The 26623-nt window shown below is 53.6% G+C and overlaps 11 protein-coding genes across 11 annotated transcripts; 4 read left to right on the top strand and 7 right to left on the bottom strand.

Annotated features, from left to right (window-relative positions):
- Positions 1-512: 512 nt before the first annotated feature.
- On the bottom strand, positions 513-1245 carry ATEG_02673 (uncharacterized protein; the record flags this gene model as incomplete). The annotated part of the gene is made up of 3 exons (XM_001211851.1): positions 513-594; positions 650-1084; positions 1163-1245. 3 exons carry the CDS (start codon positions 1243-1245, stop codon positions 513-515), a joined length of 600 nt encoding a protein of 199 aa, XP_001211851.1.
- Positions 1246-3356: 2111 nt separating this feature from the next.
- On the top strand, positions 3357-4322 carry ATEG_02672 (uncharacterized protein; the record flags this gene model as incomplete). The annotated part of the gene is made up of 3 exons (XM_001211850.1): positions 3357-3935; positions 4018-4076; positions 4148-4322. 3 exons carry the CDS (start codon positions 3357-3359, stop codon positions 4320-4322), a joined length of 813 nt encoding a protein of 270 aa, XP_001211850.1.
- Positions 4323-4615: 293 nt separating this feature from the next.
- On the bottom strand, positions 4616-7038 carry ATEG_02671 (uncharacterized protein; the record flags this gene model as incomplete). Its single annotated transcript, XM_001211849.1, has 2 exons — positions 4616-5820; positions 6000-7038. The coding sequence occupies 2 exons, from the start codon at positions 7036-7038 to the stop codon at positions 4616-4618; spliced, it is 2244 nt and encodes a 747-aa protein (XP_001211849.1).
- Positions 7039-8526: 1488 nt separating this feature from the next.
- ATEG_02670 (uncharacterized protein) lies at positions 8527-9689 on the top strand (the record flags this gene model as incomplete). The annotated part of the gene is made up of 3 exons (XM_001211848.1): positions 8527-8931; positions 9124-9297; positions 9522-9689. 3 exons carry the CDS (start codon positions 8527-8529, stop codon positions 9687-9689), a joined length of 747 nt encoding a protein of 248 aa, XP_001211848.1.
- Positions 9690-10200: 511 nt separating this feature from the next.
- Positions 10201-11488, bottom strand: ATEG_02669 (glycoside hydrolase 5 family protein; the record flags this gene model as incomplete). Its single annotated transcript, XM_001211847.1, has 3 exons — positions 10201-10517; positions 10564-10692; positions 10741-11488. 3 exons carry the CDS (start codon positions 11486-11488, stop codon positions 10201-10203), a joined length of 1194 nt encoding a protein of 397 aa, XP_001211847.1.
- Positions 11489-12275: 787 nt separating this feature from the next.
- Positions 12276-13030, top strand: ATEG_02668 (uncharacterized protein; the record flags this gene model as incomplete). The annotated part of the gene is made up of 3 exons (XM_001211846.1): positions 12276-12435; positions 12670-12690; positions 12741-13030. 3 exons carry the CDS (start codon positions 12276-12278, stop codon positions 13028-13030), a joined length of 471 nt encoding a protein of 156 aa, XP_001211846.1.
- A 663-nt stretch (positions 13031-13693) lies between these two features.
- ATEG_02667 (MFS transporter) lies at positions 13694-15610 on the bottom strand (the record flags this gene model as incomplete). The annotated part of the gene is made up of 5 exons (XM_001211845.1): positions 13694-14566; positions 14613-14653; positions 14700-14787; positions 14838-15371; positions 15434-15610. 5 exons carry the CDS (start codon positions 15608-15610, stop codon positions 13694-13696), a joined length of 1713 nt encoding a protein of 570 aa, XP_001211845.1.
- Positions 15611-16312: 702 nt separating this feature from the next.
- Positions 16313-18441, bottom strand: ATEG_02666 (cholinesterase; the record flags this gene model as incomplete). Its single annotated transcript, XM_001211844.1, has 3 exons — positions 16313-17861; positions 17908-18280; positions 18324-18441. 3 exons carry the CDS (start codon positions 18439-18441, stop codon positions 16313-16315), a joined length of 2040 nt encoding a protein of 679 aa, XP_001211844.1.
- Positions 18442-18880: 439 nt separating this feature from the next.
- On the bottom strand, positions 18881-19779 carry ATEG_02665 (oxygenase MpaB family protein; the record flags this gene model as incomplete). Its single annotated transcript, XM_001211843.1, has 2 exons — positions 18881-19331; positions 19370-19779. 2 exons carry the CDS (start codon positions 19777-19779, stop codon positions 18881-18883), a joined length of 861 nt encoding a protein of 286 aa, XP_001211843.1.
- A 2667-nt stretch (positions 19780-22446) lies between these two features.
- ATEG_02664 (uncharacterized protein) lies at positions 22447-24618 on the top strand (the record flags this gene model as incomplete). Its single annotated transcript, XM_001211842.1, has 1 exon — positions 22447-24618. The coding sequence occupies one exon, from the start codon at positions 22447-22449 to the stop codon at positions 24616-24618; it is 2172 nt and encodes a 723-aa protein (XP_001211842.1).
- Positions 24619-25231: 613 nt separating this feature from the next.
- On the bottom strand, positions 25232-26316 carry ATEG_02663 (FAD-binding oxidoreductase; the record flags this gene model as incomplete). Its single annotated transcript, XM_001211841.1, has 2 exons — positions 25232-25290; positions 25320-26316. The coding sequence occupies 2 exons, from the start codon at positions 26314-26316 to the stop codon at positions 25232-25234; spliced, it is 1056 nt and encodes a 351-aa protein (XP_001211841.1).
- Between the last annotated feature and the right edge of the window lie 307 nt (positions 26317-26623).

The raw sequence follows: 26623 nt of genomic DNA, 5'->3' as shown, positions 1-26623 counted from the left end.
GCGTAATATCGATGGTCTGAGAGCCTATCATGCTGACGCCTTTGACAGCCTTCTGAATCCGTCTCGGTTGGGTGCATGTGTACGGGTAGACGACAGACGTGAGGTGCTTGGGTGCGTGTCCCTTCTTTGATAATAATTATGACACTGCTTTGGGCGCACAGGAAAGACAGGCAAGAAAAAAAGAGTATGCGTCGTTTGAGGACGTCCCTCCACTAGAAAACCCAACCCATTGCCTCCAAATCCTCGACCGAGAACTCTCTGCACTGATATACAGCAACTCCCTGCTCGAGCGACTGTTCGTGTCCCTGGATGGCGACTGGTTTGTCTAAAAATGCTTGAAAGCCGAGGTAGGGGCAGTGCGCGAGGCCGTAGACCCCATAAAATCCAGTATAGAAGGGACGGCCATCATCCACGTGTGGCGTAATAGGGAGGCTGAACTGTCCGTGAACGTAGCTTTATTCAGGGTTAGCCGCAATGCTAACGGACATATCAGGCAGTGATGGCGGGAGCGCTTACACTTTCTTGTTGGCTTCATCCCAGTAAAGGGACCACAAGTCCTGGCGTTCAAGACAAACTTGGGCTTTATAAATGCTCCTACATATTAGTCAATTGTTGGCAAGAATTCAGTCTAGAGGACATAATGTCATACTGGTGCGCAGACGCAAACTGGTGGCGAATTAGATCTCTCGTTTCTCGATCTAGGGTCCAAAAATACACTTCTGTAACGAACATTCCGTCTTTTAGGACCGATGATTCCTCCGCCAGGCGTGTTCCCGGAACCTTGGAGGCTAGAAGGTAGACAGACCACCCGTCAGGCACTGGGTCATCGTCGCCCTGGGCCTCCTGCTTCCGGGAGAGGAGGCGTCCGGTGGCAGTGACATTGTTGGCTTTCAGTCGCCTCCAAGCCTCTGCCTCTTCTGCTGGGTCGCGGGGGAGATTCTCGAGCGTGGCCTGCTCAGCACGGAGGTAAGCGGGCTCCGTTTGGGTCTCCAGATAAGGAACTTGGAGGTACACGGTGAGATAGGCCTGTGTGGATGGGCTCTCCACGGATTGGCAGAGAAATTCAACAGCTCCAAACGGGGGTCTACCCCACTCATCTGCATCCTGCTTTGTCTCTCTCGAAGGAGCTTCCGAGAGCTTTTTGATGGGCTTTCAAGCCAACGGATTGTCTGGGAAACGAATTTCGCGTGCGACCCATTGGCGCTCGTGGAACCAAACAGGAGGAGGCGCTTCAGAACGAGGCATCGTGAACGCGAAGTCAGGCACAAGATATGGAATGGAGATGTGAATTGAGATGAGCGCAAGAGAAAAGGTGAGGAAGGATGGAAAATTGGGTGGCAAGAGGAAGAGAGAAGACTGGGTTGCGGGATAAGACGTGTTGTCGACGTAAGGGCAGCCGAAGCTAGGGGAATTCCCATGAATTTTGTGCTCAGGCAATGCACACTACCAACCGATAATATATTATCAACGCCTTCACCCCCCTTTGATCTATGGCAGCTGATAAACGCAACAACTAGAAACAAACTCATATCCGGCATTTTTTGACTATCAACCCCTGGATCCCCCTACGCCTTGTCTATGTATCAATACCAGTTGTAGATCAACAAGGGTACCATCGCCATCGTCACCATATTCACAACCCATACCTTCATCTGGGCCGCTGAAATGGCTGTCTGAGATGTAATCGTCGTCGGTCATAAAAATATCCTGATGCATCAGAGTGCACCAACGTTTATACGGTATAGAGTCTTGAGTGTATTGGTCCTAACTGGTAAGCGTAATCAAGTATAGGAAGTATTCGCTCAAGGGGACTTTCTTTTCAAAAGATGGCTTGATCGTGCGTGATGAGGAAGGCGTATTTGCTTTTTGTCTTGAGCTTGTATCCAGAAAGGCATCCCGAAGTCTGTTTAGAATGAACAATTAGCTACCTAACGACGAATTCGAGCAAACGGCGTCCTGAGGAACTTACTAAGTAGCTTTCTTGCGGCTGGCAATGCCGTGACCTTGCTTTCCGTATTCGGGCTGGACTTTGGCGGCTTGGGATCTTGTCAGATTCTTCTGGGGTACGCGATGCCCGAGTGGGTGACTCGTGATGTGGAAGCTTTCTCAACGCGAGACGAGGTCACCCGTGAAAACGGCGGCTGTTAATCATCCTCGAACTTCGTAAGTATCTTCCAATATCTGTCAGAAGCTGGATGTTCATCCGGTGACGTTCGGCAAGACGGGATCGGATTGGTTCGATCGGCAACGTCAAAAGCTCGGATCTTCCCGAGGAACGGGTCCGTCAACGAACTACCCTAGACATGTCAAGCCCGAAACCTATCACAGGTGATGATCTCTAGGTATCTGAGAGAGAGGAAAGGGTAAGAATAGTTGGTGATGTTTTTGGCCGGCGTTCGGGCCGTAGTTTGGTTGGTGATCAGACGGAATTCGAGAGAGACATGGCCGAGTATTCATGGGTTTGGGTATACATTGTGGAGGTAGTTGCAACGGCTCGGGATGCCAGTAAGCTCTCTACATGCTATATAAGATCCATAATGTTTATTGAGGGCGAACAGTAAAAGAACCAGGTCTTTGTCGAGTCGAAAATCATGGCAACGTATCGATCCACCATGCCAAACCTGACCACAAAACTCACCCACCACGGCCTCGACACGACCACGAACTGGTCAGGGGGTGTCGCTTGTTGTTGTGTTTCGAGTGAGTGGGTCCCCCTACCTCCCAGCTCTCTATGGCTTGGACCTCAATGATGAATCCCAGCGTCAACTGCGTTATAATCCAGGTGGAGCCAAAGCGTACTCTGAGACCTTGCAATCGATACGCACGACTTGTCCAGCCAGTGCAGAAACGGAGTCAGAATTGCTCTCGACTACACTGCCGTTCCTAGTGCCTGAGGACCCCTAGGTACAGAACATCCACAAAGTTACGATAGTTACGCCATCGCACTGATATTATGGTAGAAGAGCTGGTGGTTGGTGAGGATCGGTCTCTGAAATCTTCAATCCTTGGGCTTGTCTCTCGGGTGATTGCCTGGTCCAACCTGTGGCCCTGGTTCTCGGTTGGCTACATAGGGGTAGACGACAACTGAAATGATTGTAGGCGTCTATTCCTTGGTTCTTTGTTTACCTACCTACAGAGTGACAGAAATCCCGACCGAGCGGTTCGTCTTGCGTCAATAAAACGTGCTCGCGTTCCCCCGCCACCCAATCTTCTCACCTCACTTCATCATCATCTTCCTTCTCACCTTTTGCTCACTTTCTCCCTCACCTTTTCCTCGCCTCCTTTCCTACCCTCTGTCTCTGCCTACTTCCCATTCCCATTCCATCACATACTCCGTTCCCAACTACGCATCCACAATGTCTGACCCAGTTTGGTTTCATGATGCCGTATGGCAGGAACGCCAGATCAGTTTTCCAGACACCCCAGAGACCTGGAAGCCCATCCAAAAACTTCAGGAGCTGTCCTGGAGTCGAACAAGAGAGGAGGCAGACGAATGGGGAAGACCCCCTTTTGCAACCGCCGAGTTCCTGTGTCGGAGCCTGGAGAGCCCTAGCGAAGCCTATTTGAAAATCTACATGCAAGTCCCCTACCAGGGGACCGAGACCCTCCCCGGTAGGCTTCGTGCCCTACAGGCGAACCTGTCGGACCTTCCACCGCTTCCGAGTGACACCGTCGAAGCTTGGAGACGCCTCACCACCAATCATGTCGACGTCACCGGGCATCTGATTGCAGAGAAGCGGGAGGCCCAAGGCGAAGAGGATCATGTTCCCGGCGGGTGGGCCGCGTATATCCTGGTGTCGAAGGTCCCAGGAATCCCCCTGGGAGACCAGCAGTCCTACCTTCAACACGGGATGTTCAAGTGGAAGGGATATTTCTGGACGTTGAGTCGCGAGACCCAGGGACCTCATTCGTCTGCAGTTCGAAGCAGCACACAGGTATACAGTTATTCTCTCTATGCTCTTGAGGAAACCGTTGCTAATCACTGGATGAACAACTAGGAGCATTTATTCTCTCCAGGTCTCTATTGCCGAGAGGGGCTTGAGCTGTCTTTACTGGGACGAGGACGCCAAGAAACTGTGAGAGATTCATCATCCCTCCTGATATCTCCTACTAGGTAGTGATTATGGCTAACCACGCACGATCATAGGTACGTCCACTCGGATTTTCAGCTGCGGAGTAACCCATCCACCAACATCGAGGGTCTCTTCCACACTATCTTTTACAGCGACTTTGGGCTCGCAATGATGCCTTACAACCTTGGTTCCTTGAAAGATGGGCCGATCTCAGTCGAAGAATTGGAAGAAATGGGTTGGGTCTTTTAATGGACACCGACGGATTAAGGTTGTTTTGATTTTCTTTGTCATCTTCGTATGAAACGCGACGGGAGACTGGACAATTTGCTACTACGTGTGTCTTCTTTGGTATTGACTGCTGTCTCCTACAATATGAGGGGCGTCTGACGCGCATTTGTGTCTACTTTACCGACAACAGATTGACAGAAATACAGAATCAACGGCCATTCAAGCTTTGCAGAGAGTTGGCAACTGAGTATATCTACTTTATTTCAGGAAAGAGAATGGACGACAGCTGGACATATGTGGTGATGATATTGAGATCAGGAGCTTGTAGAGTACTTTGTCTCAGACCCTACAACGAAATCGGTGCTGTGGCCAGTTCGTCGTTCCCCCCATTCTTTCAAGCCCGTCTCCAGCCCATTAGTAAACGCAGCATCATATCCCAGCCCATCCTGCGGATACCCAAGCCTCGCAGTCCTCCATGACGCCCAGGTCTCGGCCATGACCCCCTCAGGGGCTCTAAGAATGCCGACCGCCACATCCACTATGCCAGGACGATCGTCACACGTATAGAAGACGGTCGCACCACAAGTCCCACAGAAGCTTCGGAGGACATCGTCACTTGATCGATAGGTCTTTGATGTGCCCATTATCAGGTCCGCCGGTGGAGAAGGAGTTAGGTGGCTCGTGGGAACGAACATCCAGGCGATGACATGCGTCCCAGTCACGAGTCGACAAGAGTCGCAGACATCCACCAGAGCTAGCCACTTCGATGGATCGGATGCATCAAGCCAGCCCTTACTTTTTGGGTCTGTCGCAAATTCCGCCTTGGGCCGGGAGATAGTGAACGAGACGCCGCCGCAGTGGCATTGCGCCAGAAGCTCATCCGCCTTCTCGGCTGTGCCGTGACTCTCCTTTGGAGTGGGCGGTGGATTCCAAACGGGAATTTCACGGTCATCGACGCGAGGGAGAAGAGCGGAGAGTCCCCCATCGACAGTGGCATGGGTATAGGCGTGCGAATCGAACACCCATATTCCGTCCCTCTGGCCCTGATCGAAGATAGACACAGAAAGATACCAATCGCTATGGTCGTGATCTCGATCACCAATGTGACAGCCGCAGTTGGTGCAGAAGAACCTGGTGGATTTGGAATTTGCGTGCGCGTAGCCAGTCAGTGCAGCTGGACTAGACGGCGAAATGAATTCTGGCTGCAGCCCAGAAGGCAATGGGGCGTGGAATGAGCAGGGTGCCCCATGGGTCTGACGGCAGACGTTGCAATGGCACAGGTGTACTTTCAGTGGCAGCACATTTAGCGGTATGGTGATGGCAAACCGTACATTTCGGCAGTGACAGGATGCCTTGAGCGTTTCCATCTCAGACGACATCCTCGATAGCTTGCATGAAGAAGAGGAACGAGGAGTGAGATAGCGAGAAATATCATAAAGATGACAAAATATAGAGAGCGGGGATGAGGGGCAGCTCGTATTCATCCGCCTTGTCATGTGGGTGATATCAACGACAGCGCCTCGATGCCGGGTTTCTCGTATTCAGTAGATTCCTGACTCATTCAATTATGCACTATCTGCTCTACCAGACGGCTACGTAGGGAATCGAGACGGTACCGGGTCGAGTTGACATGCCATCCAAGATATCCATGGACGAAGGCAGAGCATAGCATGTCTGCCGTCCGCAATGTGTTCATACCTGCGGTAGGATAACCAACCCCATTTGGAGAGTGAGGACACTTGAAAGCCTTATCCAAGGCTTCACAGCTATCTAGCACCCGCTGGAACAGATCGCAGATCGTGTCTCGAAACGTCCACAGGCTACCTTCGACAAACCGGGATGGACACCCGGACACTCGTTTGGTGCGCGTCACCAGCGACACATAGTTGACCTTTTCTCCTTCGAGAACCTCCTTTGGATACGAGAATAAATCATTCCCGAGGTTGATCACGGTTGTCAACGCCGGTACATATGACATCCAGACCGAATACGGGATCTCTTTCTCTCGCGACTGCTTGAATATTGGAACGCAGTACGCCATCGGCGCCCCTGTGAGAGTCCTAACATAGTATGGAAAGTCTTCGGCGGGGCAGAAATCCACAACTGGCGGCTGTTCCTCTCCTTCGATGCTATCACGAAGCATCCCCCACATTCTATCCTCCATCAGGCAGCCCTCTACCCACTGCGACCAAGAGGCAGCGGCAAGTGCCCCAACAGATGGCTGCATCTCACCGAAAAAGTCGGCACATTCGGCGAGAAAGCTCTCAAAGACAGTGGACCATTCATCACAAGGCGGCTTTCTTCGCCAGAAATTATTCTGAGACCGCGGGAGCTGGGCCTTTGCTTTCGGGGAGAGGAAATTGTTGTCCAGGCTGATCGCCAATGCCGTCGCCTTTGCCATGATCAACTGCACTTCGTACGATCCGAGAGGGTAATAGCCCTCAGAACTGGACACCGCTTGCTCCAGAAGAGCGTCTAGTGTGTCCATGTCACATGAGGTGGCCTTGGTCAATTCACGCTCCGCCCATTCAAGAAATTCTTTTCGAAGACGCAAATTCTCAGCAGGGACCGTGTGACAGTGTCCGATGGCTTGAAGGAATATTTCGAGGAGATTGCACATTTGCTCGACAATGACTTCTCTGTCGTCTGCACTCAAGGTCGAAACGTCGCCATAATCAAGACAGGAGTATTGCTCATCCCGGAACAGAGAGGTAACATCCAATTTGGTGCCCGTCATAATTGAAAGAATGAGGTAGATTCGGTTGATAAGCAATACCTGGCGCGGACGATGGCTCAACGGCTTTGTTCCTGTGTATATGCAAACCGGGTCCACAAGTACTCAATGCAAATTTTTATGAACTCAGATAAAAGGATAAATTGACTTCAATCCCAATACTTACACTAGTGCAGCTGCTCTTATACTTATGCCGAATGAATGGTAGGAGAGAGTCCTTTGGCAAATCTGCTGAGATATTAATGATTTACATCCTCAGCATCTCGACAAAGGAGGAACCTGAGGAATACTCCATATGGAGCTTGATGCGCTAGCTTTTTCCATACCAGGCATGGGACATCGATTGACGCAAGCCGGAAAGCTTCCTGATGATTTGATGTGGAAATACGCTCACAAATGACGCTCGTGATGGACGGGTTCAAAGTAAAAGCCCTGTCATACTTTAGGATACGCCATTTCCACTTACTGTATGTCTTCTGCACGAAACCATGATGGGTGTTGGTACGGATTTGTGCAACCTGATCATCCCCAGTGCCGGGGCGCCTGCACGGCCCAACAACACTCCTAGAAACCCATGGAGAGTGCTGGCCATGGAATATAGCCGTTTAGGGTCAAAGTCAGCTGAAATGGTTTACGCGTACCCGATCCTGCGGGTCGACGTGGCTTAAACTCAAGATTTGAGAGATGCTCTGGTCACTGGAACCTGGTCAAGATACCCAACAGGAACTACAACCAGTCCAGGTATAATCTTACCACAAGAGACCTACCGTGGTTGCACCCTTCATATTGAATATCGCCGCTACAATGAGGAGCGAGGTTCGCCGTATCTTCTCCATCCACTGAGAGACGGCCAAGGTTTGTCTATACTTCACCCATAAGGCAGGTGTCTGAATGATGATTGCTTTCCCAGAACGTGAAGATGCATATGTTGAATCGAGAAGAAGGGTAGTCGTAGCAAGTTTCGCCAGGCCTATTAAAGCAATCATAACATAATGATCATTCCCTCGACTGTCGGACTGAAGTCCATGTCCCAACTCGTACTTTCCCATATTCATACTTGTCCAGTCTTACAATTACCAGACGCAGAATGATTCTCCTCACCCCCGACATGTTGATGCTGGTAGTTGCGTGCTTCATCCTCGCACAGGCGTTCAAATACATATATCGATTGAAGTTCCACCAGTTGGCCAGGTTTCCCGGCCCTAGATTAGCAGCAGCTTCGAGTTTGTACGCAACTTATCATAATTGGATCGAGCGAGGTGCATTTACAGAACGGCTCCCATGGTTGCACGATCTATACGGTTAGTATACTTTTCATCCTACTCCCACAGATCATGAACTCACCATAGATAAGGGCCAATTGTTCGCACACATCCAAATGAGCTGCATATTCGGGACATTTCAGCGTACAATGAGATATTTCGAGTGGGAACACCATTTAAAAAGGAAGGCAGATTCTACGGTTTTCCCTTCGAGGGTTCCCATTTCAGCATGCCCGATATCGAGTCTGCAAAGACGCGGCGGAGTCTGCTTCAGCCACATCTGTCCGACAGGTCGGTCAAGCAAATCCAACCCGTCCTAGAGCAGTCCATCAACCAATTCTCGCGGATACTACAGAATGCTAGTGGTTATAAACCTGGCGTGGACCTTTCCTTGGGCTACCGCTCCGTTACGATTGATATGCTGTTGCGGTACGGCTTTGGAAAGTCCCTCAAAAGTCTGGATGCTGGCAGTTTTAATTGCGAGATGGCTGAAGATATGGATGATGTTCTCTTCGGCTCTCTAATCGCCAAACACTTTCCCAATATGGGAAAAGCTGTGTTCGAGCTGCTCCTCCAGTTGCCTCTAGCAATCGCCAAAATGGTCAAAGTCTCATCGATCCTCGAGATGAGAAAAGTATGTTTTGTATCCTCCAGGCAGGATGAACGGACAAACCTAATAGCTCGATAGGACTGCTACAGGATGCTGCGGGAAATGATCGAAAAGCCAAATATTGAAGATAATTCCAACCCACGGATATTCGATACCGCGGTTAAAGAGCTTATCTCCGACAGTCGTCGGCTATCTATAGATGAGCTGACTGCTGAGGCTGTCGTGCTCCTTTTTGCAGGGGGTGAAGCAACCGCAATATCGGTAATTATCGGCACTTTCCATCTACTTAGCGATCCCGAACGCCTACATACATTGAAACAAGAACTCCTGTCAGCGATGCCAGATGGACAGAGCCTTGCCCTCAGTGAGCTAGAAAGGCTCCCTTACCTCGTAAGTTACGCCGAAGATGTATCCCTCAGTCCCAGGAGAGCTCACTCAACTTCCCACAGAGAGGAGTTGTCAAGGAGGCACTGCGATTCACCCAGGGCGCCCCCGGCCGCCTTCCTAGGGTTGTCCCTTCAGAAGGAGCTACTTTGGGTGGTGAATTCATCCCTGGAAAGGTAGACCTGACGGCCCTATCCACCAGTCCAAGGTTGTCTAACGCGTCACCGTAGACAATCGTATCTTCAAGCCACTACGTGTATCACTTCGACCCCCAGATTTTCGACGACCCCTTTGCATTCAAGCCAGAGCGTTGGTTAGACGAGAATAATGCACAGCACTTGGATAAATATATGCTCTCGTTCTCTCGGGGATCCAGAGGATGCATTGGTATCAAGTAAGCTGCTCCTCTCCTCTCCTCTCCTCAAGGCCTGAGACTCACGCAGAAATAGTCTAGCATATGCTGAGCTATATTTGATCTTCGCTCATGTAATGCGCAAGTTCGACCTTTCCTTGAATGGTACGACCCTGGATGACATGACGTTGAGAGATTACTATGCCCCTATGGCTAGGGGGCACTTGAAGGTTAGGGTGGATGGATACGACAGGCGTATGCATATAGAAGGGTAAGGGATTGCACTAGGAGGCTTGGCCAGTGTAAATGCTCTCAGGATTGAAAGATATCACGATAGTTCTCTGTTTATCGGCTTCGGAGGAAATTGTCTCTTAACTCCTTTCAATTAGATGCAGCATACCGCAACAGAATTATATATTTGAGAACACGTGCCCTTTATTCCATGTATAGGTAGAGCGGAATCAGCTGGATATCCCTTCCCTACTAGAACACTTCATCTACAACGACAGTCGGCTTGCACTCCCGCGGAAGCAAGATCTCAAGATATCCCCTCACACTCAATGCCGACCATGCTTCTCCATCTCGTCAATGGCCGCCACATGGTCCGACACCAGGCAGTCAAACTCATCCGTGCCATAATAGAACGTGTTTCCGTCGTCGGGGGATGGTCCTGTACTGAGGGTATCCCCATACTGCCAGTACAAGTCTCCAGAGACACCCTTTGTCTTCAGAGCGGTCGTCTGCCAGGGCTTCTCCAGCGCACAGTGATCCGCAGTGACTCCATACTCCTCAAACAAACGAGGCTTACCAGCGGCTTTGCATGCAGCCCCATGCGCTTCGACCCAGAGATTGCCCCAATCATTGGTAGTACCCCCTACCATTGTTAATACATCATCTTAAATATGGTTTGGAGCACGCACAGCTAGAGGGATACAAATGGAAAGTCCCAAAGTCGATCGTTGGGATGCTCAGGGTATCCGTAAAGTTTCCACCTTCGACATACGTGAAAGGATAACTACCGTCCGACATGAGGTCGAGACCGAAGCCCTCTACTTCATGTTAGTAGAGTACATAACGTTTGAGAAAGGCAGACAAACCTTCACCGGTAGTCACCATATGCTTCTTATCAAGCGACTTGATATACCGGCTTGTCTTCTCGATCCACGAGTGCAAGACAGAAGTATCACATCCCTTGCAGCGCGGCTCGTTGGCCAGCTCCCACGCAAACACAGCGGGCGAGTCAATATACCGCGACACAACCTCCTTGATATAAGCCCTATACGCCTTCTGCATCGGCTCGCTGTTGTAGAAGTCCTCATTGCTTGCGCCACCGTACGCCTGTAGGTACGAGTTGATTCCGCCGTAGTCATTCCAGTTGTTCACAAAGTTGATAATCAGCTTGATGCCATGCCTCTCTGCGGAATGCACCACGTAGTCCAGGCGCTGGAGTCCATCCGGCCCGGTGTTGATCGTGGACGTTCCGTTCGCATGGAGTTGGTACCACACAGTTCCTGTAGCCGGCTTCGTGTTGACGTCGTTGAATCCCCACACGCGCAAAATCTTGAGACCAGATTCCTTCATGTGCTGGAAGACGAGATCGACATCAGCATTGTTCGTCAGGAAACCAATCCAGTACGAGTTGGAGCCTGCGAAATAACCAGTCTCGCCGTCTATGGTGAACTTCAAGCCGGTTGTCGATGGGAACTTGGTTTTCACATTGCCGCCGTGGACGACGGCACTGGTAGCATGCATATCTCGTTCCACGGCGCCTTGTGGCAGCGCAGAGGCAATGTGTATGGAAGCGAGGCCGCCGAGGGCCAGAAGCAAGCGAGGGACCTTCATCATGGTGTGAAATTGACAAGCTTAGATAGCAACTTCATCAAATAGCTTCCTCGCTTTTATACAGGCCCATGGCATGACTGTGGTGCACGGAGATATCTCCCGCTCCCCATTTGGCAATGAGCTTGATGAAGAAGAGCCAATCCAGCACGGCGGTGCGTCCGTGTGGGAACGCCTCTTGTATGAATTTTATATTGCCTTATATCATAATTAAGCACTTGAATGGTTACTTACTTCAGTAGGAATTGTAGTTTAATCTACTCAGTCTATTAGGGTGAACATAGCCGACACCTTCCCCGCATAGGCAAAGCCCTAATAAAATCGGGGCTTCATCCGCGGCGGATTTGCGAGATACAATTTGTGGAAGAGGCGGTGAATTGTATTCCGGTTGGCAATATGCAGGGCACTTTTCATTTCGACTGAATTCGCTTCGCTGGAAGTGAATGTTGAAGGAGGTTGGTGGTGGTTGCGTCAACTCTGTGTATACCCTGTTACGTCCACCCACAATACAAGCACGTCTCGTCTATAGATTTCTCAGAAGGCATACTAGCATCTCCTGAGCTACGATCCCTTGGTAGCTGTCTACTGAGAACAAAGTGGACCCATAAGATCGAGATAGTACTGGTCTGCTGTGTACCCTGCCTAAGCGTCTTTGCAGCCTGACCTGTAGTAAGACCTCACTATTCACTTGTCTAGCCCGTTAAAGTAGGACGCTTCATGTGGCTATAATGACGTACCTATATAACGGTGACCTCTTGTGCAGCCACTGACATACTAGCGTTTACCTAGCAATATGTTTCCTGGCATTCCAGAAGGTGCCCAGGAATTTGTGGTCTGCAAGCACCCCTGGGGTTACAATGTACCCAATCCCACGATCACGGGAGCATTCATGCTAGAATACGACGCAATTACTATAAAAATAGATGATAAAAGGCTAGACCATGGCGGAAAGCGTATGTCCTCCCTCCCATCAGTTGACTCGATATGTAGTCGTACTACCTGCTTCAAGGCTATAACCCCTTGCCTTGGTCGGTTGACCAAGGGATAAACACGCGTAAATGGAATGATCATACGTAATGGGTGAACCGATATTAATACAGCGACATTGTCTGCTCGCCTATTCAAACAAAGTGTCATCACAAACCAACATACTGATACCATGGGACTGATAACCCGCACACTCCTAGGCGTAATCGCAGCCACCACATGTATGTTCCACCCCCTAGCAGGCCAACACCATCTGACACATGCACGCCAGTAACGTGCAGCTGTCTTGCGCAAAAGCCGAGCCCATATACCGACCCCGGAACGGGCATCGCATTCACAACATGGAACATCCCGCTAGAAGACAACGGAGGCGACCTGACATTCGGCATGGCCTTACCCAGCAACGCCCTCAAGACCGACGCCACTGAGTTCATCGGCTACATTGTGAGCTCCCCTCCCCAGTCTTCAGCACAGACCCAAACTAACAAGCTCAGAACTACACCGCCAATGGCAAATCCAGCAAAGACGGCTGGAGCGGCATCGCCCTGGGCGGATCAATGAAAGACTGTCTGCTGCTTGTTGCGTATCCCGACGGCGACGACATGAGGACTTCTCTCCGATTCACGTCCAAGTATTCCATGCCAGAGGTGTATAAAGGCAATGCCACCGTCACGCAGATCGCGCATGCAGTCAACCCCTCAGGATACTCGCTCATCGTTCATTGCGAGGATTGTCTGCACTGGTCGCAGGATGGGACGAGTGGGAATGCGTCAACGAGCAGCGGCGAGGTGGACCTTGGGTTTGCGCACTCCGGCCAAACGCCAGGCCATGCCGGATGTCCGAAGGAGGCGACGTTAAAACAACATGATCACTCGGGGACGTGGACTGCTGTGTTGGACAAATCGGGTACGAGTGGGGATTATAAGAAGTGGAAGGATATGGCCAAGTCCAATCCTTCGGACAAGTGTTAGATGTATTCTTTGTCTATCCCGCGGTACAATCGGCGTTGACGGCATGCATATGAGGGACCTGTTCTATTTGCAGCTTCTCTTTGAGAGCACACACATGGAGTACGACGGATATCAATGTTCATTAAGTCAATTCTATCTTCAGGAGTATTACCCGTCCAGCAGTGCCAAATTTTATCGCTGGAACAATGCGTTGCACAAAAGCTTGTCGCCAATCACTCCATAACCCATGCAATGATGAATCACCAGAAATACATTACAGCGTGAAGTTCTGCGACGCCCGCAGCTTCCCACCAAACTTATAAAAGATAATGGGCAGCGGGATCATTCCCACGCAGATGAATCCCAGCAGCGAATTACCCCATCCCAACCCGAGCGACTGGTACATCGCCGGCCCAGCGAGCGGCAAAAACGCCCCGACGAGACTCCTCAAAACCGTGTTTGCTGCAATGGCCGACGCAGCATAGATCGGATAGCAGTCAACCAAGTATGTCATGATCGGCAGGAAGATACCCATGATACCGAATCCGAACGGAATGAGCGACAGAATTGTCGCGATCCAGTGCGCCTTGTAGTACGCGCACCAGCCGTACCAGAAAAACGTGATGGGGAGGAAGAAGCCGAAGAAGATGCTGGTGGCGAGACGCATTTCCGGCAGGAATTTGCCGCCGTTGGATTTGGCCAGTTGCACGACGGACTTGTCTGAGTACAGCGTGATCACCAACCAGCCGGTGAAGTTGCCCAGACCCAAGGCGAGGTAGACGAGGCCGGTGAGCCCGACGTTGAAGCCGTAGACGTCCTCGAAGAGGGTCGGGATGGTGGTGAAGAGCAGGTAGAGCACGCCGTAGACGAAGGCGACGTACAGCGAGAGGAAGAAGACTAGAGGGGACAAGACGAGGAGCTTCATGGGGCGCACGAGACCGTGGACGAGGATTTGGAGCTTGGTAGGGGCTTCGCCGTTTTCGTAGCAACTCCGTAGGTCGTCTCGTCCGAGTTCCTTGCGCAGTCGAGCGACTTTTCTCTTGATGAGGATGCGGTGGTTCGTCTCGCGGTTGAAGATCTCCAGCGTCACGACGATGACACCCCCGAGGATGAGCACGATCCAGAAGTCCCATCGCCAGCCGATGGTCTAGTACAAGTCAGCAGTGCACAGTATACCGCTGTGTAGGACGTACCTCGACAACAAAGCCTCCAATGAGCGGTCCAATAACAGGGCCTGCGTTGTCAGTCTGCGCCCATACTTGTATACAAGAACAACCTACCGAACAACGGACCCAACGTCCAGAAACCCATGGCGAAACCACGCTGATCAGTCCGAAATAAATCGGCGATGACTCCGCCGCCCAGCGTCTACCAGCGTCAGACGTTACACAACGACACCCATATCAAGAAGAACATACCAGACAGCCCGCACCCCCAATTCCACAGAGCAGCCGAAACACAATCAGTGCCGCCATATTCGGCGCCAGCGCGCATCCAATCTGCCATACACAGAAGAACACATTGGCTGACGCCAAAACGAGGCGACGCCCGTAGATCTCCGACAACGGCGCCATGAACAACGGCCCGATCACATACCCCACGAGGTAGATACTGACCGTCAGCGCGCCAACCGTCTCACTCGTATTGTGGAACTCCTTGCCGACGCTACCAATCGCCGGCGACAGGATGGACGACGCGAACGGGGTGGTCAGGGTGACCAGCGAGACCAGACCGAGCAACAGCCACTTCTTCCACGCCGGAAAATTCATAGGATACGCAGGGTCATCCTGCGATTCCCAGCCGACAATGCCGGCGTCGAGATCGGTGATCGGAATCGGCTCCTGGCGCAGTCCACCTTTGCTTCGCCCGCTGGCGGCGCTGAGGATGCGCGAGATTTTGCTGCGTGCGCTCTCGCGCGTTCCGATTTTTTCTAGTTCGCTGGTGCCGCGGATCTGGACAAGTCAGAATGATACAACACTATAGCCAAGCAAGAGGCGTTTCCTGTGCGACGTACCTCGCCCAGCTCTACGTCCAGCTCGTGGCCGGGCACGGTGGCTTCCGCTTCCGCGTCAGACTGGCTGCGAATTTCGTCAGTATTCGACGACGACGACAGACTGGCCGAGCGACTACTCGAATTCGTGCCTGGACGGACAGCTCCGTCAGGCCCTCCAGCGGGCTCTGGTTTCTCCATGGTGAATGCAGATGGAGCTGATGAGCTGATTCACTCACAACAGGAGTCGGGCACAGGCGCATCAAATTATTAATATTAATACAGGTACGACTGCGACAGCTCGGTCTTACGGCCCAGGAGATAAGCTCCTGTGCGGAGAGATTCCGGGATAAGCCATCGGTTATGAAATTATGCAGCGTGTTCGCAGTGGGGGGACGCAATTTTTCCTTGTCTCTAGACTGCATCCAGATTAGTTCGCGATGGCGTCGTCGGAGGTGGCGCCGACACTGCCCTATATCCGGCAGGGATTGGCACCGCTGGACGAGTCAAGTCGGAGTTTTCTGTCGTACAGAGTCCATGCTTACTGCGTTCGCTGACGTTTTGGATAGAGAAAATGCTGACTGAATCCTTGTCCAAGGGGAATGTGCACGATCCGTGACTGGCAGATGTATCCATCTTGGCTATGATGATCCCGGGATATATCAGCTCTCGGCCCTCACAGTGCCGACCGATCTATTATCCGTCTAGCAAGCACTAAGCAGCCCCATAAGGTGGACACTACAGTACCTAGACTAGGTATGTACTCCGTTCTGCTAAGTATCCGCATCGAAGCTTGATGTCCGGATAAAACCCCACTGGCTTAACGAAACTCGGCCACAGATACCTATGTACAGCTATTTCGGACGATGCCGTGATCACAAACATACAAAGCGACAGATAGATCTACTTGAGATAATAGTCCAACGGCAATCCAAGCGCCTCGCACTGCGTCAGCTCCTCCAGCGGCACCATAGCCCCAGGCCACTGCAGCCTCTTCACCGTATATTCTCCCCCTCCAAATGCCCTCCAAGCCCCTGACTTCCTAATCTCCGCATCGGTATTCCTATACCCCCTAACCGCCAGCAACCGTTCATCAGGCGTCGGATCCCCGGTCCTGGCAAAGCTCGCCCACGAGTCCAGCACAAACTGCGAGAACGGCAGATCCCCTTCGTCCCGAAGAGCAAGTCCCTGACGTCGCAGCGTCCCAAACACGTAAAATAGCTCTCCGGAATGACACTTGAAGTATTCCTTGCTGGGATCGCCCGCCGGAAACTCCGCCGTCCGGGGTGCCTCGCACAGCGGCGGGTTGGGCGAGTACCCGGCCATCTGGTACGAGCGATTGAACTCGTAAAAGTACACGTCCGGGAAGATGTGGTTGATGGCGCCGGCGTAGGCGGTGGCCTGGTCGATGCAGCGGAAGATGCCGTCTGTGGCGACGCGCGAGGTCGCGTTGAAGAGGTTGAGGGTGGCGTTTGGGCCGTTGGGGACGGGGAATAGCCCTGAAGAGAGCACGAGGGATGGTGGGATGCCGGAGCCGTTGAGGTAGGTGGCTGCGCTCTCGTTGTCGCGCGGGTATCCGATCATGGCGGCGCCGTCGTCGCGCATCAGTCCCATCATGAGGGGCACGTTGGCGGTGGCTTCGCGGTTCGTCAGGTCCAGCTCGGGGGTTGTGAGGTACTCGCCGTCGACGACGAGGAAGCGCGCGGTGCTGGGTAGGCCGGCGATGGTTGCGGCGGGGAGCTTGCGTAGACAGTCGACTTGCGAGACAGCATGGGTGCAGTTGGTGGTTTCGAGGATCGCGTTGCCGACGACGTCCATTTCTTCCGCGATGGTGTAGTACTTGGAGTATGTGGTGCCGTAGTACAGTCCTCCGAGGTTACTCTGCATGATTGCGCCGGCGAATTTCCCCCTGGCTCTGGGGGATGCTAACAGGGCTCGGACGGACCCTGCGCCGGCTGACTGGCCGAAAATGGTGATTCTATCTGGATCGCCTCCGAAGTCGTGGATGTTCTTGCGGACCCAGTCCAGGGCTGTGATCTGGTCGGCCAGTCCAAAGTTGCCATTCGTCTTGCCGTCGTCCAACGCCAGGAATCCTAACGTGCCCAGACGGTAGTTGATTGCGACGACGACGACGTCGCCACGGGATGCAAGATTGCCGCCGTCAAACGTCGGATCAGAGCTCTCTCCACCAGTGAAGGCACCGCCGTGGATCCAGAGCATGACTGGTTTCAGGGTGTTCTTGTTCTTCCGGCCGTGAGGTAGGTATGGGGTCCAGATGTTGAGGAAGAGGCAGTCCTCATTACCGGCTGTCGGGCTCTGTACACAGATACTTCCATAATCCAGGGCAGGCACATCTCCACCTGACCCTGTGTACAGCTCAGAGTATGTCCATCGTTCAGGCTGTTCAGCATATCGAACGCCTTGAAACCGGAAGCTCAGGCGATCTCGGAACCTGGACACATCAGCTGCAGTGGAGGAAACGGGGGCTAGTGACCAACCCCGTAATGCGTTCATTGTTGGAGGACACTGTTATTTGAAGCTGCTGACTTTTGTCTTGATAGGTCTCGTTGGAATATGGCGCCGTCTGCGTGCATAACACCGGTAGTTTCTTCTTTGCTGCTGCTCGGGTGATGGAGCCCCGACTATCGATCGCGCGTGGTGTCTTATGACTGTCTGGGGAGATCCAGTATCGCTGATTACGAGAATATCGACCTTTATATGCAATGTAGTCCAGATTGGTCTTGATATCCTCAATCGATCCAGTACTTGCCCAGAGAGATTCGCCCAGTGCTGCACAGCTCCTCTCTGCATCATTGAAACTCATCGGATCGAGAAGTAGAACCCCTGAGTCACTGTGCGGACTTTCCGACTCTGAACAGTCAGCGACCCATCTTTATACTGAGAGTAATCATACCATGTAAGTCGTTGTTGATGATTATCGAGACATCCGACCCCAGTTTATCCGGACTGACGATGCCTCTGGCCGAGGCGATCGTCAGAAAGCATGCGAGCAAGCGAATGTCCTGAACCATATCGGATCAGGCCATAGCATGAGCTAGTGAAATTCGAGAGTAAGTGGTCGCAGCACGAAGTAATTGAAAGTGGCTGCGGCGTCCATTTATCCCCGTTAGTATAGGCTAATTGGCATAGCAATCCTTCGGCAACTCGCCTATTTTACCCCGGGTTTGATAGAAGCTTGACAGGATCGGAGATGCATCCGTGTCAATCTTAGCCTGATTAATGGCCGGGATCGTGCTCCCCGCAAGAGAATAACCCGATATTAGATGGAGTGGGTTGATATTACGCATGGTGCTGCTAGTAGAGCAACGGGGCCAGCAGTGCTAAAACTGCGAGCAACTCCATCTTTCTCTTCTCCAACACCACAAAATACTGTTATACGATTGATCAAGCCTGATAGCACGATTTAAGAACAGCGTATTAATTAATTCATCATCTAAAGCCCATGTTCCATTAGATCCCCACCCAATGCCCCGTCTCCTTCACCCGCTCAACCGCCGCCTTCAAGTCCGTCAGATATATCCGATGCTGATACTGTTGCACACTCTCCGGCAGCAAAGGATACACAATGCGCGTGTTGAACACAAAATAGTGATACATCGCCTTACTCACAACCGACGGCGCCAGCCCATACTCCCGAGCCAGCCGCTCCGGCAACCAGTTGACCGTGACCAGGCGGGCCAGCGGCGAAATCATCGCCATCCACAGCGGCAAGCCCTTTGGATACAGCAAGTCCCGACACAGCTTCCTCGCCTCATCCGTCACCGGCAGCGTGGCAAGGTTATGGTTCCAGTACTCCCAGAACTCGTCCAGCGTGGCAGGCCACATCTCCGGTGGCATGCGCAGCGAGGTCCCAAACACCGCCGACTCCTTATACAGGGCTTCCCATTTTTGCCCGGCGGGACTTTGCCAAAGAAGGTCTCGTGGACGACAACCACGGACACGAAGAGCGTGGCGGCTGTCCAGCGGTGGAGCTCGGGGTCGTTGGCGTCGTAGTCGGAGCCCTTGACGCGGGCGTGGTATTTGTGGATCACGGAGAAGATGGCTTTCTTTTCTTCTTCAGTGCCGAAGACGGCGGCGTTGATGAAGCGCGAGGTGTTGCGGAGGCGCTGGGCGATGCGGGAAGCGAAGTCAGAGTGGTTGTAGCTGCCTTTGGCGAGGGCGGGCTGGAGAAATTGGCAGAGGATAGCGTACTGGCCTCCAAGGAGGTAGATGTCGTTTTCCACGATTGACTTTAGTTCCTTTGGTTCGGCGATGGTGTCGAAGATGTGGGTGTTTTCGAAGGCTCTGCGGCTGGGCTGCCGGGCCGTTAGGACTTGGCTGGCGGTGGGGGATAACACTTCCGTTGCCATTGTTGTATATAGTTATGACTGATGAAGTTCTACATTGTGCTGCAGTATCCTGAGGGTGAGAAAGGGTCAGGTTGATATACGCATAGAAATGTCTGGAGCGGTTACAGTGCGGACCGAGGACGGCATCTCGGTGTTAACATTATCATCACAAAGATCACAAAACTAACAGATATGCAGGCCTTTCCCTTGTTCAGAGGATGGATGACCTTTGAGTGACAGCTGACGCTTTGTATTCTAATAGGGAAGTAATAGAGATGATAAAGAACAATATCCAGCAATATCTATAGCGGGACATGGACGAAAGAGAGATCGGAGATGACTACCACATGAACGACTTCCCCATGATGATCGACCTCGGTACACCAGCATCTTGGCTGACTTTGATCCAGGCGGGGGATTGTCGATCACTCTTTATCCTCCGCACACTCATCATACGATGGTGGATCATATCCGGGGGGTTATTCACGGGATCTTTCTGCGGATTATGCCTCGTCGCATTGAACAAAAGCGTCTGCAGATAGTCGGATAGAAAGGACACACTGAATCTCAACTATTGTATGACAATTGTTGTGCTTATTTTAAATATTGACAGTACAGTTCATGGTGTCAAAACTTCTTGGGAGAGGGCAACGATATATATTTCCACCTGTCCCATAGTGCTATGTGTCACCCTACCTTAGGATCCAAACTCGGTCTATATAAGATGCCCAGACGCATATCCAAATAGAAAATCGTGCCTGATACGATCTATACCAGTAGCTGATAATGTCGCATCCATAGCATCAAGCCAGTCTGTCAGTCATCCTTGCACCCCAGACCCTACACGCCAGTGACAGCCCAGAGTAGCGTAACAGCAGTCGCATATTTTTAGCCATGGACCGCTGTAGCCGTTTCTGCGAGATTAAACCGCACAAAATAGTACCCCCATGATGCAGATCTTCATCGGGCTGCAACAGCAATACAATGCACAGTCCTCGTATTGACTGGCACTGGTACGAGGTGGAAGATCCTCGCTCGATGACGCCACCGCCAATCCGGAAACCGCCGATGATTATCCAGATAGGCGCGAATTAACTCGCATGTAGCTGGTAACGCATCCCGTGTTGATATGACACCCCAGACCAGATCAGGTGCATGGTTGCGGGGACCAACAGGATAGTTACGTGTCGAGAGGAATCATGGAGTAGTTACATCCCCACCGGAAATCTCCGAGCAACGATCTAAGCGAGTGAGACGTTGGAGATCAGAGGAAGAAAGAATTCATCACGAGATAGAAAAATATTGAAGATGATGAAGATGAGATGAAGGAGAAGAAGGGTATGGAGGCATCAGGTGACTTATCAACCCTAGAAGCCACACAACTTCCTCTTCCATCAATTTCATCAACAGCATCCAGGACAGACACTCTATCATACTCTACCCATGCAGCCACAGCCGACACACCAATGCAGGATCCCACCGCCAAATGCTTAGGGTCGGTTAACTGGACCCCGGTGCATGTGCGTCGGGGAGAAACCCCTGGTTCGACGTCATGGTCCATCTCGATGCAACCGTGAATCGCCTCAGGAACAGACCCAGATACGTCAACCTAGGTCCAGCCGAGTTCCCCTTGTGAATCTCGCTCCAACGTTTCCCTCCCAGTTTTCCCCGGCCAAGAGCCATTCCCCATGGGGCACTCGGACGGAGTCGTATTCCGCACTCCTCCACCCATCCACCCCATTGCTTATCTGGGTTTGCCACTTCTCCTGAACCAGGCCCATTTTCGGGTGATGAGGTATGCCATGGAACCAACCCGACCTAGCGCAGGCCTCCTCACCCTAAGCTACCACTAGCTCGTCGGGTTCCAGTGATCGACTCGGACAGAGTCCCTAACAGAGCTAGCCGCACGACGATCGGAGCTCGGTTTGTGGGTGTTGCTGGGCCCTCGCCCATCAGCATCTCGGCGTCGGGGATGAATTGCTGCCCGGACTGGGTTCTTTGTGCGCGGTGGCCCCCATAGTCTGCCGATCTCTGGGTGGAAGCTCGGAACCGGTCTGCTGGTGGAATTGCGATTGTCGCTCCGATGTGGAGTATCCCCGCTTCCGCCATCCGTCCACGAGCACTCCTACGATGGTAGGCACCTGGGACAGCCGGGACGGCCAGGATAGAAAGGATTTTTCATCGTGATGCTCATAACACTAGACACAGGCATGAGTATGAAGCTGTTGGCAGTGTTGGTGACTGCATCGTATCCCAATTCGAGCTGTATGGGACGCGGTCTATGGAGTCGGTATACCCCATAGTCCGTACTCACCCCATCACCACCATACCCAATTCTACTAGGACTGCGAAACTAGAGCCTCTAGACGGGGGTCCCATCCAGGAACCGTCTAATCACATGGCTGTTATATACCTCCACCTCGGTATGGCGCACAGCCCCCACGGGGAGGGTTATTGGGATGAGCAATGGGAGCTTCTCCTAGTCTCGTTACTAAAAGGACGATCTCTACTGCTGCATTCACATAAAGACGGTCCCGCTCTAGCTGGACCCTCTGTTGAGTTTTTCTCGATCGTCCAGCCCTCAGTCCCAAGACAGCATCAAGTTCGAAAGCCGCTGTGATTGCTGTTGCTGTTGCTGCTGTTGAAACAAGCAAGAAAATCCACTCCAGCTCCTAGGGCCCTTACATCATGCGTTTCCTGTCGGTGGCTACCACCGCGCTTCTGGTCGCGGCGCGCGTGGCCGAAGCCTCTCCTGCTCCCTCGTCAGAGGCTGTTTCCAGCCAAGTTGGAGGCAACACGGCCAACAACAACAATAACAACAACAATGACCCGTTGGCGAACATCCTCCCTACGCAGGAGACCACCGCTCCGGCTCCCACCGTGAAGCAGCAGACTGTCGAGGCGGCTCATACTACCGCTGCTGCTCAAGCTCAGGCTCCGGCGGCCCAATCTGAAGCAAAGCCCTCGACCGAGGAGACTTCCCCTGCTGAAGCAAAGCCCTCGGCAGAGCAGACTTCTGCTGCGGCGGCGCCAGAGCCGGCTGCTACCACGGCTGATGCTGCTGCCCCTAATGGCGGCTTGGTTGGCGCCATCTCGTCGGTGCTCTCTCCTGCGGATAGCTCCAAGGGTAGCGCTGCCGCCGCTCCCACGAGTGCCCAGGCTACTGCTGCCGCGCCGTCCTCAACCCCCTCTGCCTCTTCTGGATCCTCGTCTGGCTCTTCCTCTTCCTCGTCTAGCAGCAGCGCTGACAGCATCCTCGGAGACATCACGAAGCCCTTCCAGGAGTTCGGTGAGGGTCTTGAGGGCCTTTTGGACCCTGGCTTCCTCGCCACCGTGACCAACACCTTCAAGTACCTCTCTACCGGTCTGGCGCCCCCCGTTGACAACCAGATCCGTGTCCTCGTTGGCAACGCCAACGACCTCCTGACGCCCGAGTTCAACAAGAAGGTGGTGGGTCTCATCGACACCGCCACCAACCTCTTGACCCCCGAGTTCGGCAAGAAGGTCGACACGCTAATCGACAACGCCAACAACCTGCTGACGGCTGAGTTCAACAAGAAGGTCGACGGCCTGATCGACAGCGCCGCCGGCCTGCTTACCGAGCAGTTCAGCAAGAAGGTCGACACGCTCATCGACAACGCTAACGAACTGCTGACGGCCGAGTTCAACAAGAAGGTTGACGGGTTGATCGACAACGCCGCCGGCCTCCTGACCGCCCAGTTCGCCCAGAAGACCAACAACCTCATCAACAACGCCAACCTGCTGCTCACGCCGGACTCCGTCAAGACCATCGACAACGTCCTCGGCAAGGCCGGCCCGCTCATCAACAACGCCGAGCCGCTCGTCAAGAACGCCAACTCGCTCCTCACCCCGGAGTCCGTCAAGTCCATCGGCGTCCTGCTCAACAAGGCCGGCCCGCTCGTCAACGACGCCAGCGAGCTCCTCGGCGGCGACAACGTCAAGACCATCGAGGGCCTCGTCGCCAACGCCAACACCCTGCTCACGCCGGACTTCGTCAAGAAGACCAACAGCCTGATCAACAACGCCGATGGCCTCCTCACCCCGTCCGTCGCCAGCGCCCTCAAGCAGATCCTCGGCGACGTCGTCCCGCTGCTCCCCGCCCTCAAGCCGCTCCTCACCGAGGACACCATCCACGGCCTGACCGGCCTCCTCAGCAACGCCGAGGCCCTATTGACTGCCAACTTCGTCAACGAGACCACCTCGCTTGTCGGCTCCGCCAGCGAGCTCCTCACTCCGGACCTCGCCAAGAACCTCAAGGACCTCCTCGGCGACGTTATGCCGCTCCTGCCCGAGCTGAAGCCTCTGCTTACCTCCGACTCTATTCACGGCATTACCAGTCTCCTCAGCAACGCCGAAGCCCTGCTGACCGCTAACTTCGTCAACGAGACCTCGTCGCTCGTCGGCTCCGCCAGCGAGCTCCTTACCCCAGACCTCGCGAAGAACCTCAAGGACCTCCTCGGCGACGTCATGCCGCTCCTGCCCGAACTGAAGCCCCTGCTCACCACCGACTCCATCCACGGCATCACTGGTCTGCTGAGCAACGCCGAGAAGCTCCTCACCCCCAGCTTCGTCAACGAGACCTCGTCGCTGGTCAACTCCGCCGGCGAGCTCCTCACGCCCGATCTCGTCAAGAACTTGAAGGATATCCTGGGAGACGTCATCCCTCTCATGCCCGAGCTCAAGCCCCTGCTGAAGCCCTCGACTATCTCCGAAGTCTCCGGTCTGCTGACCAACGCCGCCGACCTCCTCACGCCCAAGTTCGTCAACGAGACGTCGCTTCTCATCGACGATGTGACGGATGCGCTGCCCATCCTGGATGCGCTGCTGAAGTCGCTGTAAGGAAGGAGTTGGGTTTGGATTTTTTGTTGGAGTTTCAGCTGAGCAGTTACGTATGCCTCTAATGATGGATCTACGTCGCATATGGCTTGATATGCTGTGAATGCTGTTTACGAATTTAATTCTAATGATATAAATTTTCTGTCTCGCTGCGTCCGCTGTGTAATATGTATTCGTGATCTCGTATTCAGGCCGTCTAGATGCTTCACCGGTCTACAATATCTACACCGTCTATGCTGCCGCCCGCACACTCTGCGGATTATGAAACACATCCTGAGGATCAATCTCCGCCTTGATCCTCTGCAGCCGCGCCAGATTCGGCCCCCAGTATGCCGCAGGCCCGTCCTTCAGCCGCGGGTCAACATACCCAGGGTACGCCGCATACGAAGCATCGGTAGCATTCTTCGCCAGCGTGAGCTCGTTCAGCCGCTCCAGAAACTCCACCGTCGTGCCCGAGACATCTCCAAACAGATTGACCGCATACGACTGCAGCCAGATCAGGGCATCGCGATGGGCATACGCCGTCGCATCCGCGGGCACATCGCTGACCGCACCGCCCTGCAAATCGAAGATCACAAACCAGAGCGGCGTGCCCTTGTTCGTGGTATCGATATACTCAAACATTGCCTCGACCTCCTCGTCGGACAGCAGACTCTCCGCCGTAAACGCCCGCGACTTTGCATAAAAATGCGACGGAATCTCACCACCCAGCTGCAACGCGACATCCTCGCCCCAGCTCGCAACCAGCCCCAGCCAGTCCGTGAACACGACCTCACTCTGCCTCGTCGCACCGGGAAACTCCTCCCCAATGCGCAACTCCTCATACTCCGCCTGCGTGCCAAAGAACGTCCCCGTAATCAGCATCCCCCGCTCCAGGAGCACCAACGTCGACGCCAGCTTGCGCGTGAGGCCGGGCCGCGCTACATACGCCTGCCACTTCCTAAACAGTGCCGCGCGCTGCGCCGTATCCGCAAAGTCAAACGCGTACGAGTACTCGACCGCGGTTCCCGGCGCAGGCTCCGTGCGCACCGTAAACTCCGTCACGATGGCAAACCCGGCCGCGGCGCCCCTGACGGCAAAAAACACATCTTCATTTTCACTCTCCGACGCCCGCACGATCCGCCCGTCCGCCAGCACGGCTTCCACAGCGACGACGTGGTCCAGCGCGGTCCCGAACAGCCGCGACGTCGGGCCCAGCCCGCCGATCGTGAAGTGCCCGCCGCTGCCGACCTGCGGACAGGTGCCGTGCGCGACGGCGCGGTTGCCGGCGTCCGCGAGGCGCTGCGTCACGTCGCCGAGGAGCGTGCCGGCGCCGATGGTGGCTTCCCAGGTGGTGCTGTTCATGGAGAAGTGCTGCAGGTGGTCTAGGCGGACGACGACGGCGCCGCTGACGCCGCCGTAGCCGTGGTTGGCGTAGCTGTGGCCGCCGCTGACGGGCTGGACGTGGTAGCCGGTTTGGGTGGCGCAGCGCACGACGGCCGAGACTTCCTCCGCGGTTTGTGGGTATGCTACCGCGGCGGGGGTCACGTCGATGTCGAGGTTGTAGCGCTTGATGTGCGTCAGGTGGTAGAAGGGGTCGCCTTCGAAGGCGACTTTGCTGACGGCGGGGGTCAGGCAGGCGCGGAGGGGCGACACGGCGGAGACGAGCCTGGTACCAGCTAGGGCCGCCAGTCGGACGATGAGGACGGAGATGGGGGACATGGTGAGGGCGAATGGTGGTGATGGCGACAGCTACCAGAGCTGCGTATCCTTTTCCTCCTTTTCCTCCCGGCTGCTGCAGACATGGTGCCGTTATAAAAGAGGAGTTTATACGGGGCTACCTCGTGCGCTGCTGCCACATAAGAGCCATTGCGGGCTCGTCAGGCCCTCCGGTGTAGTCGAACAACTGCCCCACAGTGTAGCGCCCCGACTATCCAGGCGGTACTCCAGTGTCTAATGCAACACTGGGCTGTTTGCTTTCCCCATCTGGCTAGTTGGAGGAGTTTGAGTCGCAGGCCATGCGCGCCTT

The sequence above is a fragment of the Aspergillus terreus genome, genomic scaffold (assembly GCF_000149615.1).
Source record: "Aspergillus terreus NIH2624 scaffold_3 genomic scaffold, whole genome shotgun sequence".
NCBI lineage: Eukaryota > Fungi > Ascomycota > Eurotiomycetes > Eurotiales > Aspergillaceae > Aspergillus > Aspergillus terreus.
Note: the sequence above shows the minus strand (reverse complement) of the source record. Positions and strands in the feature narration are given on the sequence as shown.